The sequence below is a fragment of the Sarcophilus harrisii genome, chromosome 3, assembly GCF_902635505.1.
Source record: "Sarcophilus harrisii chromosome 3, mSarHar1.11, whole genome shotgun sequence".
NCBI lineage: Eukaryota > Metazoa > Chordata > Mammalia > Dasyuromorphia > Dasyuridae > Sarcophilus > Sarcophilus harrisii.
The window spans coordinates 320,283,791-320,299,079 of NC_045428.1; the positions used below are offsets into that span (position 1 = coordinate 320,283,791).

At 38.1% G+C, this 15,289-nt stretch overlaps 1 protein-coding gene across 1 annotated transcript in view; it reads left to right on the plus strand.

Moving 5' to 3' along the window:
- The first annotated feature begins 1,326 nt into the window (after positions 1-1,326).
- Positions 1,327-15,289, plus strand: part of LOC100916977 (cytochrome P450 27C1) — a 38,929-nt gene continuing 24,966 nt past the window's right edge. The window contains exons 1-2 of the mRNA XM_012544653.3: positions 1,327-2,256; positions 13,454-13,644. Of these exons, the coding sequence (XP_012400107.1) occupies positions 1,891-2,256; positions 13,454-13,644 (557 nt within the window). The 5' untranslated portion in view covers positions 1,327-1,890. The remainder of the gene's footprint in view (positions 2,257-13,453; positions 13,645-15,289) is intronic.

Genomic DNA, 15,289 nt, shown 5'->3' on the forward strand with positions numbered 1-15,289 from the left:
GGACCACCTAATTTCTCCTAGAGATGAAGAGGGAGGGCATTTCAAGAATGAGGGCACCAATAGAGAAAATGTGTCTTGGCTGTAGAACAGCAAGAAGTGCCATATCCTTGAGAAAGAAGGAAGGAAGGAAAGAAGGAAGGAAGGAAAGGAAGGAAGGAAAGAAGAAAGGAAGGAAGGAAGGAAGGAAGGAAGGAAGGAAGGAAGGAAGGAAGGAAGGAAGGAAGGAAGGAAGGAAAGAAAGGGGAGGGAGATAGGGAAAGAGGGAGACAGAGAGGGAGGGAGGGAGGAAGAAAAAGAAAGAAAAATGAAATGACGTATTATTAACAAAAAACCAATAATTTGCACTTGTATAGTTATGTCCTTTTTAAGCATTTTCACATATATCTTCTTTGATTGCATAGTGTATCTTGATGTTTTTCCCCCAGGGCAGCTAGATGAAGCAGTGGATAGAGTACCAACCTGGAGTCAGAAAGACCTATCTTCAAGAGTTCAAATCTGATCTCAGACACTTACTGGTGTGACTTTGGACAAGTCACTTAACTCTTCCTCAATTTCCTCTGCTGGAAAAGGAAATGGTAAAGTTCTCCACTATCTTTGCTAAGAAAACCCCAAATGGGGTCATGAAGAGTTGAAGTGACTGAATAACAAAAACCTCTTATTTTCTATAAACTTCAAATAATATGAAGATTTAAAATATGTATATATGTTACCATGTTAATAATTTCCACCACAAAATCAAAATTTCCTTAGGAACAATAGTTTGTGCTTATAATTAAAAAAAAAAAATTACCCAGATGCATGAATACAATTTGCATTGTCACTATTCTTTCAGGCTTCAAAAGAACAGACTTTCTTATGTATCTAGGTTTTCCTTCTCTGAAAATCACGACACTTGCTGCCAATATTAACTCTCTTTGTGGAAGGTATTTCTCCTTCCAACTAGGCATTGGCATCTGGACGCAAAGTAGTCAAAACACCCTCAGTTAGAACTCTGCACGTCTTTAACTGTTGTGCAACAATGTCTCAACACTTTTAAGATGCTTGAGAGTTGAAGCCAACTGTTCAGGGAACCTCACTACATTCATCTCACTGACTCACATTAGCTATAATGTGTAGGAATTTAGGCGCAATCAAGGGTTCATCAGAGCACCAAGGCAAAAGGTAAAACAATTCATCAGCAAATTGATTTTGCAAAGGGTGTGACAGTCAGTGCTGGAAAAAATGGGTGGGTGTTCCTAGAAGAAATAAAAGTTAATTGTTCTTAATGACATTTACAAAACATGAACCAAAAAAGCATAATTCTAATTATTACAAGAACTTGTTAAAATCACGTTGCTGTTAATAGAAAGAACTGTCATACAGAGTGGTAAAACTTCGGTTTTATTGCCCTGTTTTTGTATCTCCCAAGGCATGATGAATTATAATTGCTTGAGTTCTTTCTACCGAGAACCTAATCTCTTGTTTTGAAAAAGGTTAAACGCAGAAAAATTAACTAGATTATATCAGAATCAACGCTAATTTTATCGAAGGAAATAATTGCTATTTTTAAATAATGTGGGCGTGTATGCCAAGATAGGGGGGGTGCATAGCATGGACAAAAGTTTGTGGTTGGGGAAATTGCATAATTGGTAAATTGATCTGTTCTGAATAAAAATATTAATAGATACATTCTATTCTGGTCTCATCATAGACCACCCCCCCTTTTCCAGCCTTAGGGGAGGGAGCCTTTAATAATGGTCTGTGTAAACTGATGCCCATGCAGTAAGAGTTTGAAGAAGAGCTGCTTGTACACGTTAAAACCGAGGAAACAGCAACCTAAAAGAGAACAGCCACTGAAACAAAACAAAACAAAACAAAACAAAAAACTTTTAAAAAGTGGAAATTCTAAAAATGGCTCCCTTTACCAAGCTCTTGAAAGCCCTTTACAAGCCGGCGTTAGTGTCCGAATGGAGTGGGATTTTTGGTCGCCTGATTTTTGTCAGCAGGTTTCACCAGCTGCCCAAACTTTCTGGCAGCCAGAACTTGGAGGTACGGAATAATGCGGCAGGCACGGGAGCTGAGGACAAAGAAGAGGAGATGGTGGCGGCGGGGGTAGGGGAGGTCCCCACGGCCACCTCGCAGCAGCAGCAGCAGCAGCAGCAGCAGCAGCAGCATCTAAAGGTGAAGACCCTGGAGGAAATGCCAGGGCCCAGAACCCTGGCTAACCTGGTGGAATTTTTCTGGAAGGACGGCTTCAGCCGCATCCACGAAATCCAGGTAGACGTATTTTTCTACTTCTCACCCAAGCCCGCAGTGCTTTTGCTCGCTTTGTGCTGCAGACTAGCCCAGGAGTTAATTGTTCTGTGACTGGTGTCACTGCTAGTACCCTGACTGGGTCTGCCCGAAGTACATTTACTCCCGAAGAGAACTCCAAGGGCTGGAGGTTGGGAGGGGAGCCTAACCCGGAGCACGGACCGTTTCAGCATCCCCACGAATAGCTAGCGGGCTCCCTGGTGATGTAAGGCGGGAAGGCAGAAAGCGTCGGGGTTTGGAGTTTTTGTTTTGAGTTGGGGGAAGCAGGGGGGTTCCGCGGGGGGCCCTTTTTGCCGCGTGTTTTTGGAGTCCGAGCAAACCAGATCGCAGGGAGCGAGGACTGGTGCCCGCTTACGGACTTATACACGTTTATAAACTGCCAAGGGGCAGAGAGAGGGGGAATTCGGGTTCGATGAAGCGGGATTTGGAGCCGAGAGAGGAGATGCGCGGGTGTAAGGAAGGGTGCGCGTGTGTGTGTGTAGCCCGTGCGCGATTCTAGGAACCTAACTGCACCGCGATCGTCTCTGTCGCGATAGTGGCTGCGGAGATCCTAGAGGATGGAGGGGGTAAAAGGGCTGGGAATCGCGGTTTCCGCGAGGAGAGACGCGCTACTCTGTGAGAGCCACCTCAGGGGCGAGTTAGAGGAGACGGTGGGGGGAATGGGCTGGCGGGGCTGAGAGCGGAGATGAGGCGCATTATCCCGAGTGTAAGGGAGGAAAGTAACGTCGATGGGAGGAATTTTCAGGGCTGGCTTCTCTTGCCTCCCTTTTTTTTAAAGCCGCGCGACCGCAGAAAGCCAGAGAAAAGGAGAGAAGGGAGAGACGGCGCTCTGCGGTACAAACTCGCGCTTCTCGCCGAGGGCCGTTTTAAAACGCCAGACGTCACCCTCATTCCCCGCTCCCACCCTCTCCGCCCCCCGCCCGGCGCACAGCGCTCGGCGCGCGGCTCGGTCTCGGGCCCCTCCTTCCTACGCCTCCCAGAGAAGGGGCGGGGCTCAAAGGCTTTGATTCCGCCACCACGCGCTCCCAGAGGGAGATCCCTGAGCGTTCGTCGGCTGGGCGCATGCGCAAGCATAGACTGGTTTGGTCCTGTGGGGTGTGGAGAGTTGGGGAGGGGAGAAGATTCAGAGTCTCGTACTGAGAGTTCTAGCCCCTAGTCCAATGACGCTCCTTCTCTTGCCTATCTCTCCGCCGTTTGGAAGTCCTCGATATCCTAATGTCTCTTTATTTCAATTCACCCCCACCCTCACCTTCACCCCCACCCCCACCCAGTCTAAAATAAGCGAGCCTAAGCAACGGTTGCTTAGGAGACCCGGGGGGCCACGTGGAACTCCGGGGAGATTGCGGGAAGAACAGTCCCGGGAGGAGCGCGAGCCGAGAGGGAGCGCTTTTCGGATTGGTGAAACGGCCTGGAGTGGGCGGGGAAAGGTCCTGACAGATTATGCAACTGTCCTAGTTCTGGCGGGGGCCGGGCCGCCTCGGCGCTAGCGGTCCTTTCCGTTCTCTGCCGCCAGATCCTTTTTGTCAGCCTCCGGGGCTGGGTTCGAGGCGTGATTTGTTCCCTGGTGTTAGAAACGTTGGGATGGCGAAGGGAGCCCTCTTTCGTGAGGTTGTTAGTCAAACGTGGTTTTAACATTTAACAAATGCGGACACCACTTAGAACTCAAGGGGAACGTGATTTGAATAGGTTTAAATAGATTTAAATATTAAATTATTTAAATAGGTATGAATATTAAATAGGTAAAATAAATAGGTCTAAAACCATATAGAAATAGGTTTTAAAGACATCACCAGAAAACTATTTTGCAAATCATAAAATCTAGTAACCTTCAAACAACTGGATCTTGCACTGTTCTATGATAATTTCTTGGTGCTTTGATGTCACCACTATCCTTTCATTAGACAATTTAATTTTTTTTCTGGGATGTGTGTTTTTATTTAACTTACACCGGACGTCCATTAGTGTGCCTCTGATGAAATAAAGTAGTGAAAGGCCCTCCACGATCAGTCAGTGGAGAAATATTTATTGAGCAGCTATTTTATACAGAGCACTGTATTTGGTGCTGTTGGACCTGCAAAAGTCACTTGAGGAAAACTTGATTGTTAATTGGTTAGATAAGATAGACATGAAAAATTACATAACAGTGCAAGGCGCTATAGAAATGACCTTTGAGATCATTAGGCCTTCATAAGTGGTACAGTCAATAAGTACCAGGTGCCCAGTAGAAAAACAAATCATAGGACAGCGATGGTCAAGAAGTGGAATTTGAGCTGTGCTCTGAAAGAAGAACAGGCAATAAAAAACTGATCAATGACACGGAGCCGTGACAAATCATGACTCCAGAGAACTGATGATGAAATGTCCTTCTGACAAGGAAGTGATGGATTCAAGATGCAGAATAAGAGAGAATTTTTGGACTCGGAGAATGTGGGAATTTGTTTTGCTTGAAGGCATATTTTTACAGGTTTTTTTCTTTTTTTTCTTTTAAATAGGCTGGGAGAAAAAATCCATAACTGAAAAATAAATTTAAATGAAAATGAGATAAATAGACTTTAGATAGGCAGGATGAGAGCATTGAGATGTATTGAAGCTGAGAGGCAATAAGCTATTATTGCTATTAATGAGCTATTAGTGAGAGAAGATGATAGAGATTGGAAAAATAATTACTTATGCAGATTGCGGAGGGCTTTCAATTCGGTAAATTATATATATAACTTGAATCCATCACTTCCTTGTCAGAAGTGAGGTATTTCATCATCAGTTCTCTGGAGTCATGATTTGTCAAGGCTCCGTGTCATTGATCAGTTTTTTATTGCCTGTTCTTCTTTCAGAGCACAGCTCAAATTCCACTTTTTGACCATCCTCTGTCCTATGATTTGTTTTTCTACTGGGCACCTCGTAAGAGTTTTAAGTTCCAATATATTTATATTATATATTTTATATATACATATATATGCATTTGGAAATTAACATCACAGCCAAAAACATTTAATGGTCCAGTAGCTCTACATTTAAATGCTATGATACTAATTTAACAGTATATTAATGGATGCCTAGAGAAATTTATGAGTTCTTTTCCAGAATATTTTAAATTTAATTCTATTAAATTCTTAAACTCTTAAAAATCATTGAGTGAATTCTTATTAACAAATGTCAGATGAGTCCAACGGGTTTCCTTTGATGTAGGAAAGTGATGAAATAATGAAAACATTGTTGGGAGAAGCAGAAACGAAATAAAATCATATTCTGTTTAAGTCAGAGTTAACACTATAGAGATAGTTCTGTTCACATATGCTATTTTTTTGAGGCAATTGGGGTGAAATGACTTGCCCAGGGTCATACAACTACGATGTATTAAGTGTCTGAGGTCAGTTTTGAATTCAGGTTCTCCTAACTTCAGGGTTAGTGCTCTATCCACTTAGTTACCACCTAGCTGCCCTTTTACATATACTTTCTCTCTTTTTTTTAAATAATTATAACTTTTTATTGGCAAAGCCCATGCCTGGGTAATTTTTTTACATTATCCCTTGCACTCACTTCTGTTCCGACTTTTCTCCTCCCTCCCTCCACCCCCTCCCTCAGATGGCAAGCAGTCCTATACATGTTAAATATGTCACAGTATATCCTAGATACAACATATTACATATATTTTCAAGTGGATTAATAATACTTCATGAAGTTCATTATAACAGGGATTAAAATGAGCAAATAGAATCATAGAAATCATATGACAATCATGCAGCTATTTAAAGGCTACCTTTTGCATTCAGAAATGCTCAATCATGGAACTAAAAGGGGGGAATTCTACTTTTTACCCAGTAACATTTTTCTCAGCAATTTAATTTTTTCCCTTATTAGTATTTTATTTTTTCCAATTACATGTAAAGATAGTTTTCAGCATTCATTGTTGTAAGAGTTTTGAGTTCCAATTTTTTTTCTCCCTCCTTAATTTCCCTCCCAATTCCCCAAGACAGTAAACAATCTGACTTATGTTATATATGTACAATCATTTTAAACATATTTTGATTTCAGTCATATTTGAAAGGAAAAATCAAGACAAAAGAAAAAACCACAAGAAAGAAAAAAACAAAAAAGGTGAAATTAGTGTGGTTTGATCTGCATTCAGTCTCTTAGTTCTTTCTGTAGATGAGGATGGCATTTTCATCTTAAGTCTATATTGGAATTGTATTCTTGGACCACTGTATTGCTGAGAATGCTTAGTGACTCTAAAAATATAAAAACAGTATTAGGACCAACTCAGAACATGCTAATATTTTTCACCACAAGCTGATATTATCTAACCGTAGGCTCACTGCTTTATGGTAGTCCTTTTATTTATGTCTTGTTTAATTTGGTTACCCTCTTTATAAAAGTGATTCTAAACCTCTCTCCAAATCAGTTTATTCTGCCTAGTGATTGACAGAGTATTTCTGAACCCTATGTATATGAATGACAGAGATAAATCATTGGCTCATTGCAGCTGGGATTTAATAAGGAGAGATATAAAGTAGGAAGTTAACAACAAAACTGAGTAACAACCTCTCCCCCTGCCCTGGGGCCTAGAACTAATCCTTCTTACACAACCAAGTTAATACCTTCCTGTTCCATATAAACTTTTTTTTTTTTATTTAATTTTTTTTTTTTTGATAATTATAACTTTTTATTGACGGAACCCATGCCAGGGTAATTTTTTTACAACAGTATCTCTTGCACTCACTTCTGTTTCCATATAAACTATTAAAGAGATAAATAAGACAAAGTTGCTTTAGATTCTAATAATTTTAATCCCCTAATTAAAATTCAAAAAACTATTTCAAGATGCTCACAAAAAGCAAAACTAATTAGTTTTGCAAGTTCTCATAGGAAATTTCTACTATTGTAATTCTTGTTTTTCACTCTACTGCCGTCCTTCTGACTTTAATTTTTAAAAAATCTTTCCAACCCATTTATGCTCCCCTCTCCCCATCCATCCTCATGCTTCTCTACCAGTTTTCATTCTATTAATTGGTTTTTTTTTAATTAATTTAGCACCTAGTTCAATCTTTCTTGCTATTTCATCCCCTATCACTATCCTTTTAAACTTCAACATTCACATTACCAACACTGTTAACATCCTAACCACACAAATCCTTAAACCCTAACTCACAAGAAAACCCACTTCAGCTTTACTCAGGAATACTCACTCCACAAACTTCATAATCTCATGGAATACATTCCCTCAACATCTTGAACATCAAAAAATCCACTTAAAAAAGATATCTCATCTTCCCCCAAAATTTTTACTTAAGTAAACCTGCTTTTTGCCCTTATTGTGGCCTCCGATCCCCTGACCCTTTATTTTTCAGACTATTGACCCTACTCTAGTTTCACATGTCTCCATACATAACCTTTATTCCATGATTTTCACTTTTTGTCAGTCCCTAACGACTATCTTATCCTAGAATACTTTGGACTTCTCAGACCTTTCACTGTGCTGATCTGCTAAATCTTCAACTCTGGGCAACCCTTGATTTCTGTTTTCTTTGCTTTTTCTCTTAGGCTAATGATTATAGCTGAATAGCGACCCAAAATTTGGGTGATTATACCTAATATAAATGTACAAGCTTTATAAATTTTAGTGGATCTTCACCACTACTCAGCATTCCTTCTCTTCTTAATGATACCCTGTCTATTTCCTTGTGGTAATTGTCTCTAAACTATCTCACTCTCAGCCTCAATATTTATAAAAGATGATAATTTACTATTTCCTACTTCCTGAGATTAAAATCTTTTTTTGTGGAGATTCTCTCAATTCCCCTTTCTCTGATTCTCAAAAATTAATCTATTCCAATCTACTCTTTTCTTATCTCAGAGGAAGAGTCAATCCCATCCTATGTAATTCCTTTACCCATGTTCTTCTCCTGTCTCCTTTGCTCTGACTGTTAATCTCATCTCCTTTGTTACTATTTAATCTCTTCATTTTCACTTATTCCTTCCCATCTGTTCTAAAAATTTGACCTCTTTCATCTTCCCAAGAAAAACTTCTCTTGTAACTTCTTTCCTGTCAAGCCTCTATCATACCTTTCTCCTTCCATTCATAGCCATACCTCCTGAAAGGAGTTTCCATGTTATATTCCTTTACTTTCTCACCACCCATTTCATTTCTATCTGAGATCACTTCCTATCTGAGATCACTTCTCACTATTCTTCACTCTTCTACTCTGTAAAGTTATCAATGATCTATTTACCAAATCCATTGCCTTCTATTCATATTTATCTTAACCTTTCTTCAAGACTTGATTGCTAAACATCCCTTCCATTTGGATACTCTTTTTTTTTTTTTTCATTTCAAGATGCTATACTGTTCCACCAGCATCCCCTCAAATTAACTACATTGCTTTTTGGCAAAGGTCATGTGGTACTGTTCACAAACAACAACAAAAAAACACTTCTACAAGGATATGCCTACAATAAACTGGTGGGTCTGGAGATTACACTCACTTCCAAATACATGCTAATCAGTGTCACAATTATGTCATTTTACAAATTTCTCATCGTTTACTGCTTATCTTAGTGCATGTCCTTTCTGAATCCAAGGACAATAGAGAAGGGGAAAAGGAAATCAAACCTTCATAATCACAACGAAAGTCTAATCTCTTGTAGAGCTCTGAAGTCCCAGGGTCTCCTTACAGGCTTTAGGTAACCTGCGATTGACTGGAAATTATTCCTTCACATTTTGTGTGAGAAACTGAACTGGGTCCCTGAAATGCATCGGGCACATGAAATTTCTCTAGAGATCCTTTAAACATATATGTGAATTCAGTTGAAAGTTGAGACAAAAAAAAAATCATCTGGAACCTTGCCGTTTATAAAGGCTCCCAGAATTTTCACAATGGACCCTTGAAATTCATAGGGCAGTCTAAATAGAAGTATAAAGTCAATAAGGAGACTAACATAAAAAGAAAATGAACTCAAACATACCAAGAAATGCCAAAGAGATATGTGGCCTCCCCTAAAAGGAATTAAGCATTTGAAATTCCCAAGACATAAGAAAACCTTAGCCTCTGAACCTATGGTCCATAAGAATTTCATACACAATGCTTGAATTCGAGTCACAAAAATGTAAGCAATCCAAGTATGCTTAAAAGTTAAAAAAGAAAAGAAAAGAAAAGATATAAGCTCCCATGATATGTATTAAACTAATTGCTAGTCAGTATTTTAGGGATGCAAACTCTGGACTGCTCATATTGGATATAATATACTCACAAATGAATATAACAACAGATATCAAAATATAAGGGTTTGGCTAAGCAAAACCTATATCAAAAGAAAGTGGGTCTGACCTGAAAAAAATAAATGATACAAAACTGACTTCTAAAAAGAAGAAAAATGATAATTTTCTTTATTGTATCTCCCCTGGGGCATCCAACAAGGAGAGTACCAGTGGGAAACTCTTTTGGCTCACTTCAAATGTGTAGGGCACCCATATAATCTAGTTGAAGCTCTCAAAGTGATATACTTCCCTCTGTATACTTTCTTCAATCTGCACAAGCAGCTTTGATCTTCTGAGGGTAGATTCTAAGGATAACACTCTTAAGTAGCTTTTTCTAATAAAGTTACTCTTTTATTAGAGCTCATGGATTTCTACCATTAGGCTTTCCATCAATAGTCATCCAGTATCATTTAACTCAAAGCAAAGAAACTAAGATGATAACCACAAAATAAAACTACAAACCAGTCTCTCCATACAATCAGGTATACTCATCCACAAATGCAGCTTTCTTGGGAAGGCAGAGATCAAACAGAAATATAATAGACTCCTTGTCTGTCTCTTTTTTCTCATTCTCTCTCTTCCTTCTTCCCTCCTTCCTTCCTTCTTTCCTCCCCTCCCTCTTTTTCTTTTTCCCTTTAATTCCTCTCCCCACTTTAGCTACTTTATAGAGATCTCTTCAAACTCCCTTTTGCAGGAAGATTTCTCAGCTAGGCTTCAATTCTCTTCTTTGCTTCCATGGTCCCTAATTCTTAAAACTGCTTCTGCTTTCAAGAGACTGTCTTTTCTGTATTTATAGTTATCTGGAGTGTGTATGTGAGTCTGCCTCTGCATTTGTGTTTTCAACTCTCCTAAACTGATGGATTCTAGAACTCATGGACTGAATGCCTTCTGCTTTGCTATTAAACAACATGGCCAGTCCGGGGAAAGGAGGGGAAAGAGAAAAGAAGAGAAAAATCTCTTCCCCCTTGCAAGAATCTTATCTGTAGGGAGCTGTCTTAGAATTCTCTATACTTTGGAACTTGTCTGGGGGTTTAGCTGTTTAAAGCTCATAGAAGTATGGTTAATTTGTTTGTTCAGCTAATACCATCATTCTCTTCTTGACTCAGAAACTGATAAAGGGATGTTTCAAAATAACAAGATGCAAGATGCTAATTTAAAAAAAAAAATTGGGGTAAAAGTACTTGCCCAGGATTAGGATTACACAGCTAGTTTAATATTAAGTGTCTGAGGCTAAATTTGGACTCAGGTCCTTCTGATTTCAGGATCTGTGCTCTATCTACTGCACTATTTAGCTGCTACAAGATGCTACTTTTCAAAAAAAATCATATTAAAATTTAATATTGGGTGACTACTTCTGTGACTACATCAACTGAGCCAGGAAGGGTGAGGAGGATCGTATTTCCCTTTCTTTTATTGTGTATGTGTTTTCCCAAAAACGTATTTAGACTCCTTGACTGCAGGAGCTATTTAATTTTTTGTGTGTTGTCAGTGCCTATCATGTAGTAGGTATTTAATAAATGTTTGCTTATTTATTTGAGAGCCTTGATTTGGCACCTTTTTATTGATGCTCTCCTTATACCTGGTGTATTTTCCCCTCCCCTTTCCTTTAAAGCCCAACTCAAATTCTAACTCTACCATGAAGCCTTCCCTGCTGCCTCTACTTGGTAATTACTTTTAAGCCCTCAGACCTTAAACCTAACACAGTACTTTATTTACAACTTTTTATGCATTTAACAATTTTTTATTATAGCTCATTTTGTATAACCATTCCCTTTCTTGATGATAATGCCCTAAGGCAGAGACTATGTCTTATTTCAACTTTAAATCACGGAGTCTATCATAGTGCTCTGCACAATTTTGAGGGTGGGCCTATAATAACTGTATTTCATGGATGTGGAAAATCTTACTGTGGAGGCTTCCCTCTACCAATCCAGATCAGTAATTCAATTATTTATAGGCTTAAAGAGTAGCCTGTAGCACTGAGAGTTTAAGTGATTCGCCCTTTCTCACATAGCAGATATATATATATATATATATATATATATCAGCAAGTTCTCCTAATTCAAAGCTAGCCCTTTATCTATTGGACCACAGAGGTCCATGGATCATAAATTTTAGAGGGTTTGTGACCTTGAATGAGAAAAAAAAAAATACATCTTAACCTCTAAAATTTGACTTTTCGTTCAATTAATGAACTTTTTAAAAATCATTGTGAGAAGGGGTCATTATGAAGAGATTTGACTCCCCCCTATTCCCTGTCAGGGAGCCAAATGATGAGGTTTGGGATTGTGTCCCCAAATGATGAGGTTCAGCACAGGACAGGGAGTTGTGGGAACCCCTTCTGGTGGCGCAGAGGTCCTTTGTAAAGGAATTTGCGAACCCGAAAAGCTAGACTGGTAAAAGAAGTTTATTATTGGCATTGACAAATCAGCCTTTGCTATGTATGAATAGAAAGACTGAATTCCTTGGTGGCAAAGTCCCAATAGAGAGATATAAAGTTTTTAGCAGAAAAATCCTATCCTAGCAGAGAAAGTGAATAAGGTCTGGTTAGGGAAATAGGTGAGAAAGACAAAGAGGGAGTAAAGCTGAAAGAGAATGTCTTTCAGCAGGCAGAGAGTTCCTCACAGGTAGCTATACCAGAGGAGGTCCCTTGGCCTGGTATAATTTCTGCTTTGAGGTCCTCTGCTGCAAAGAGCATTGAGTTGCTTCCTTTTATAATTGAAACCTTGGCTAGAAGCTGGGAGCAGCTCTTGGTAGGGGCTGGGAACAATTTGAGCTGGAATCAGAATAGAGAATCTTCGAACTGAATGAATGTCTCTGGGCTAATTTCTAATTCAGTAGAGGTAAATAGGAGTGGTCCTGGACTTAATTAGTCCTACCCAGATAACAGAATGAAACTACTTTATTTTGATTCCTGGGGTGGGTCTCTCAGGGGAGAGCTTAATGTTCCCCCCAAAGTCAGAGAGAGAAAGAGCGTTTCGGGGCTCTCCTTGGTCAATTAGATTGCCAGAAAAGTTCATACCATATGAAAGGAACTCCTAAACTAGATATTACACTGCCTCACATTCAATGTAAAGTATTGCTTAATTTTGTTAATTTGTTGAATAAAATTGGTTTGTATTTTATCTTCTTTTCTTTGATAATTCTTAACATCATGTATTCCCTGTCTGGGATAATTCTTTTCAGTTAGCGTAAAAAATATTTTAATTCATCACTTCTTCATAAATTCTGTTCAATGTATACTAATTTTTTTTTTTACAATTCCTTTTCTATATATTAACATCTTCTCTTTTAGCCTACCTTCAGTTAATCTAACTTAAGCTTTAGTTTTGTGTGCATGCTAGGTAACCTACCATTAAAAAGCTATTTGCTTTAGGGAAACACCCTGACCTTTTTTTATTATAGCTCAACTATTTTACCACAACAGGTTCTCTTTTATTTTACTTGAAATACACATTAATATATTTCTCCTAATGCTTTACCTTATCAAGTAAATCTCTTATTTGTGTCTTAGGAATTGAAAAATATCTTTTATCATATGAAAATATAGGTTTACTTCAGTAATATTAGTAACATATTTACCTGAATTTTACTGTTTACAAAGTGTTTTCCTCAAAACAATCCTGAAGTACATAGTGATATGTGTTACTCTCACAATATCAATAAGGAAATCAAGATTCAAAAAGTTTAAGTTAGCATTTATGCAGTAGAACCAAGACTTGAATCATCATTTTTCAGATTCCAAATCCAGTGTAATTTTCAGTATACCATTCTGTAAAATAGACTTTAATTTATGACATATATTTTGGCAAAATCAGGAAAAAGTTCTTTTATAAAAGTGTATCTGTATAGAATATTTTCCTTAATATGTATTTTTTAATCTTTTCTGATTTCTCCATGATATTGCAGCAAAAGCACACACTGGAATATGGGAAAATCTTCAAGTCTCACTTTGGTCCTCAATTTGTAGTATCTATAGCAGACAGAGACATGGTGGCTCAGGTTCTCCGTGCTGAGGGAACCACTCCCCAAAGAGCCAATATGGAGTCCTGGCAGGAATATAGGGACTTACGAGGGAGATCTACTGGGCTTATTTCTGCGTAAGTACGTACATGTGTTTAGACTATGTCAGTAATTAATGAATCTCATACAGAACTTTAACTGCTCAGGTTTATCCCATTCTTAAAAAATCCTTCCCTTGGATTTTCCAGCTCATCCATTTACTGTTTTACACCCAAAGTTTCTATCTCACATCAATCCATTTCAATCATGCTTTTTCCATTAAGAATTTACTGAAACTGCTCTTTCTAAAATTATTGCTGACCTCCAATTTGCTAACTTCAATGACTTTTCAGCTATTCTTCAACATTAATACTTCTGACCTACTAGGTGGTCTTTTCTTCCCTTGACTTAAAAAATGCCAGTCTTCTAACTCTTCATTTAACTATAACCTCCTTTGGCTCTTTCATGGGTTTCTCATTTTCTTTCTAGCCTCTTAGTAGGGTTTTTCTCCAAGGTATTCATTTGTAGCTTCAAATAGTACATTGCAATTTTCAATATTCATATGTAGTCATTAATAATTACTATAATAAAAAAGGCTATTACCTTGATCCTTTTCTTTATCCTGTAATCTTTCCCATGGTACTCATACATATTCTCACAGCTTCAACTTCTGTGTCTAATTATCATCTGTAACTACAGCTCTAAGCTCTTCACTTTTCTCAGCTTTAGACCCACCTTTTCATATCTCATAAAGTTATTTTCTTTATAGATTTTGAGTTCTATTTGTAGTCTAACCATTTATTTATGTGGTCCAACATATTAGTAACCTTTAACTTTTCCTTCTGCACCTCTAATCTCTTCTTCATATTTCTCTCAGAATAATATTCCTTATTCATAGATTCCTCTGCTCAGAAATCTATAGGTGGCTTCCTATTGTCTACAAAATCACATTCAGATTTCTTTGTCTGGTGTTCTAGATCCTCCACAACCTATTACTTTTCAACTTTAATAAATAACTTCATACACTCTTTTTGTGGGCGAATGAGACAACAAAATGCCATTGCCCTCACCCCAAGCATATACTGCATTCTCTGTGCTTCTGGGAGTTCACATAGCACCTTATACCTGAAATGTCTTCTTGCCCTCTCTTAATCTATTGAATTCCTACCCATTCTTCAAAGTTCAATTTAGATTTTACCAACTTATCTCCTTAAAAATTTCTTCCCTCAAGATAAACGCAACACTTTGTTTTGTATCTGTAATGTGATTTGCTTTGCATATTGTATATCATAACTATTTCTCCAATTAGAATGAATGTGTAAGCTCCTTGAAGGTGCTGTGGCTTTTGTAGATTTTTTTATTTATCTCAGTGCTTAGCACAGGGATCTTCAAAAATATCTATTTAAAAAATACACACAAACACACACACACATATATTTGTTCTATTGCATTTTATCCTTATTTTAAAAACTATAGCAAAGGGGTATTATTCAAAATAGTTTCAAATTATTTTTCTCTTATTTGTGTAATATCTTAACTGCAATAAAGAGAAGCTAAAAATATAATCTCAGGAAGGTGAATTGTGTGCATTGTGTGCTACTATAGATCAGTAGCATTAATTTATGTGGAAGTTCCCTGCCAACCAGATCTCAGTTGTCCATCTTTCTACAAAAAGGAGATATTTCTTAAAAAGATGTTGCAATTTTAGGTATTCACATATCCAATAAAAGCCATCGTAATTTA